Raw genomic sequence first — 2,500 nt, forward strand, 5'->3', positions numbered from 1 at the left:
GGAGGGGGTAGCAGGGGAGTGTGTGGGTGTGTATGCCCACGCTGAGTACTCTGGTTGGCCGTTGGAGAGGCAGGGTGTGGTCTCCTGTCGAGGCGAAGGTTCTCCGTTCTGTAGTGTGTTTTCAGCAGCAGGGCTAGAACTTTGAAATACTGTTCTCAGTGGCCTAGAGAGAACAACAGGCTTCTTTGGGGTTTTCTCTTCAGCCTCAGTAAGCATGGCATCAACCCTTCCCACACTCTCTAACACAGTGCTGGTTAGTTTGGTATCCATGCCCGCCCCTCGCTCCTGGGCGCTGGTTAGCGTTATGCCATTTAGCTTGGCTTCTGTGCTCTTTGCAATATGCTGGGCATCATTGGTTGACTTAGCATTGGTTAGCATACTGCTAGTTAGAGTAGCATCATTGCTGTCTTGGATATGCTCAACATTATCTGATGTATGGTGGGTTAGCATAATGCTAGTTAGAGTAGCATCATTGATGTCTTGGCTATACTCAACATTAGCTGATGTATGGTGGGTTAGCATAATGCTAGTTAGAGTAGCATCATTGATGTCTTGGCTATACTCAACATTAGCTGATGTATGGTTGGTTAGCATAATGCTAGTTAGAGTAGCATCATTGGTGTCTTGGCTCTGCTCAATATTAGTTGATGTGTGGTTGGTTAGCATAATGCTAGTTGGGGTAGCGTTATTGCTTTCTTGGCTTTGCTCAACATTAGACGATGGAGGGTTGTTTAGCCTCTTGGTAGAGCACAGAGTGACTCTCTGAAGGGCTTGGGTTGTTATCAGTGGCCGGGGAGTGGGGGTGTAAGAGGGAGGAGGTGGTGGATGAGCGGGAAGGGGAGGAAGATGAGGAGGGCTGTTGATTGACAGGTCTGAATCCTCTGTGAGCTCAGGGGAAGGATGAGGAGGGAATCGTAGCAAGAAAGTCACCTGACTGGCAGGTGTAATAGGTGAAAAGAAGGGGTGGGGTTGAGTCTGTCGCACTGCACAGGCATGCAAGGGAGGCGGGAGGGAAGGGGGAGAAGGTGGGGGAGTGGGGAGGGATGGCTGAGGTAGAGGAGGGGGAAAGGGGAGGAATGACTGGGGTAGAGGAGGGGGAGAGGGGAGGGATGGCTGGGGTAGAGGAGGGGGAGAGGGAAGGAATGGTTGGGGTAGAGGAGGGGGAGAGGGAAGATGGTGAGAGATGCACAGATCAGGGAGAGGAGAGGGGAGTGATTGTCCTTGAGGGAGGGATGGGTAGGGTGGAGGTAGACAGGGAAGAATGCTGGAGCCGGGCAGGGGAGGAGGAGGGGGGAGAGAGGGATATCTGGAGTCGGAGGAGGTGTAGGAAGAGAGGGAGGAGGTAGAGGAAAAGGAGGAGAAGGGGGAGGAGAGGAGAGAGGACTTTCTCTCTGGGATGGGGGGTCTTGGCCCTCCTCCCCCTGGGCTAGAACGTGTCCTGGGAAGGGAGGAAGAGAAGGTGAGGTTGAGGGAGGAGGAGGGGATGAGGGGTGAGGAGTGTGTTTGGGGTGAGGAGGGTATGAGGGGTGAAGGGGATGTGAGGGGTGAGGAGAGGGTTGGGGTGTTGCACTCGCTGGAGTATCCGCTGGAGGTGGAAGAGGCCAGCCGCTGGAGTCTCCCTGCCGTGGCGGACATTTTAGGAGAAGAGGCAGCCATTTTAGGTCCCACCAGCAGGCTCACCCCTCCAGCACTGGCTGAGCGGGGGACAGATGGGTGAGGCTGCTGGTGGCACGGGCTAGAAGGGTAGTTTTGATCCTGACCAGGCTGTTGGTGGAAGCTGTGGAAGGGAGGGACATGGTTGATCTGACTGTCTGTTTCAGCACCTGCCCTGCCCCCCCTGCCCACACTGCTACAGCGGGGGACCCATGGGTCCTCGAACACCCCTGGAGAGAGTGGAGGGGAGAGGGGAGCAGGGCTGGAGGTCAGACTCCCCTTCGTGACCACCTCTCCAGGTCCAGCAGTGTGGTTGTTGTAGTTGTAGCGCAGCGTTTCCCCCCGGCCAGCTTTAAACCGTAGTGAGGTGGAGCGCGTGGGGGGAGCGGGAGGCCTCTTTGACTTCCGCAGAGAGATACTGCCTGACAGGTTACGGCTGTTTCCATGGAGACCGCAGTGGTCCCGGTTACCGTGGGGACTGCGGTTGCTGCCGGTAGCGTGGTCGTGGCCGTGGGACTCGGAGCAGCTGTAGTCGGTCTGACAAGAGGAGGAAATGGAGGTGAAAGGATGAAGGGGGGAGGAGCGGCTGGAGGGTAAGAGGGGCTCGTAGCTCCAGTCCTCCCCCAGTAAGGTGCTCTGACTTGGGATTCTTCTGCTCCGACCCTCCCCTGACTGGCTCAGGAACTCATGATCCTGGAGAGACAGAAGAGACAGGCAGGAGGAACAGTAACTTTTTATGGCTGCAGGGGTAGTATTGAGTAGTTTGGATGAAAAGGTGCCCATTGTAAACGGCCAGCTCCTCAGTCATAGTTGCTAATATTTGCATATTATTAGTAGTATTGGATAG

At 55.4% G+C, this 2,500-nt stretch overlaps 1 protein-coding gene across 4 annotated transcripts in view; it reads right to left on the reverse strand.

Annotated features, from left to right (window-relative positions):
* The window catches only part of LOC139383927 (actin remodeling regulator NHS-like), a 51,970-nt gene that overhangs the window by 8,870 nt on the left and 40,600 nt on the right, over positions 1–2,500 (reverse strand). For all 4 annotated transcript variants that reach the window (XM_071128540.1, XM_071128539.1, XM_071128542.1 and 1 more), the window contains one exon: positions 1–2,346. This exon is cut by the window's left edge and continues 1,582 nt beyond it. In XM_071128540.1, the coding sequence (XP_070984641.1) occupies positions 1–2,346 (2,346 nt within the window). The remainder of the gene's footprint in view (positions 2,347–2,500) is intronic.

This window comes from Oncorhynchus clarkii, chromosome 25, assembly GCF_045791955.1.
Source record: "Oncorhynchus clarkii lewisi isolate Uvic-CL-2024 chromosome 25, UVic_Ocla_1.0, whole genome shotgun sequence".
Taxonomy (NCBI): domain Eukaryota; kingdom Metazoa; phylum Chordata; class Actinopteri; order Salmoniformes; family Salmonidae; genus Oncorhynchus; species Oncorhynchus clarkii.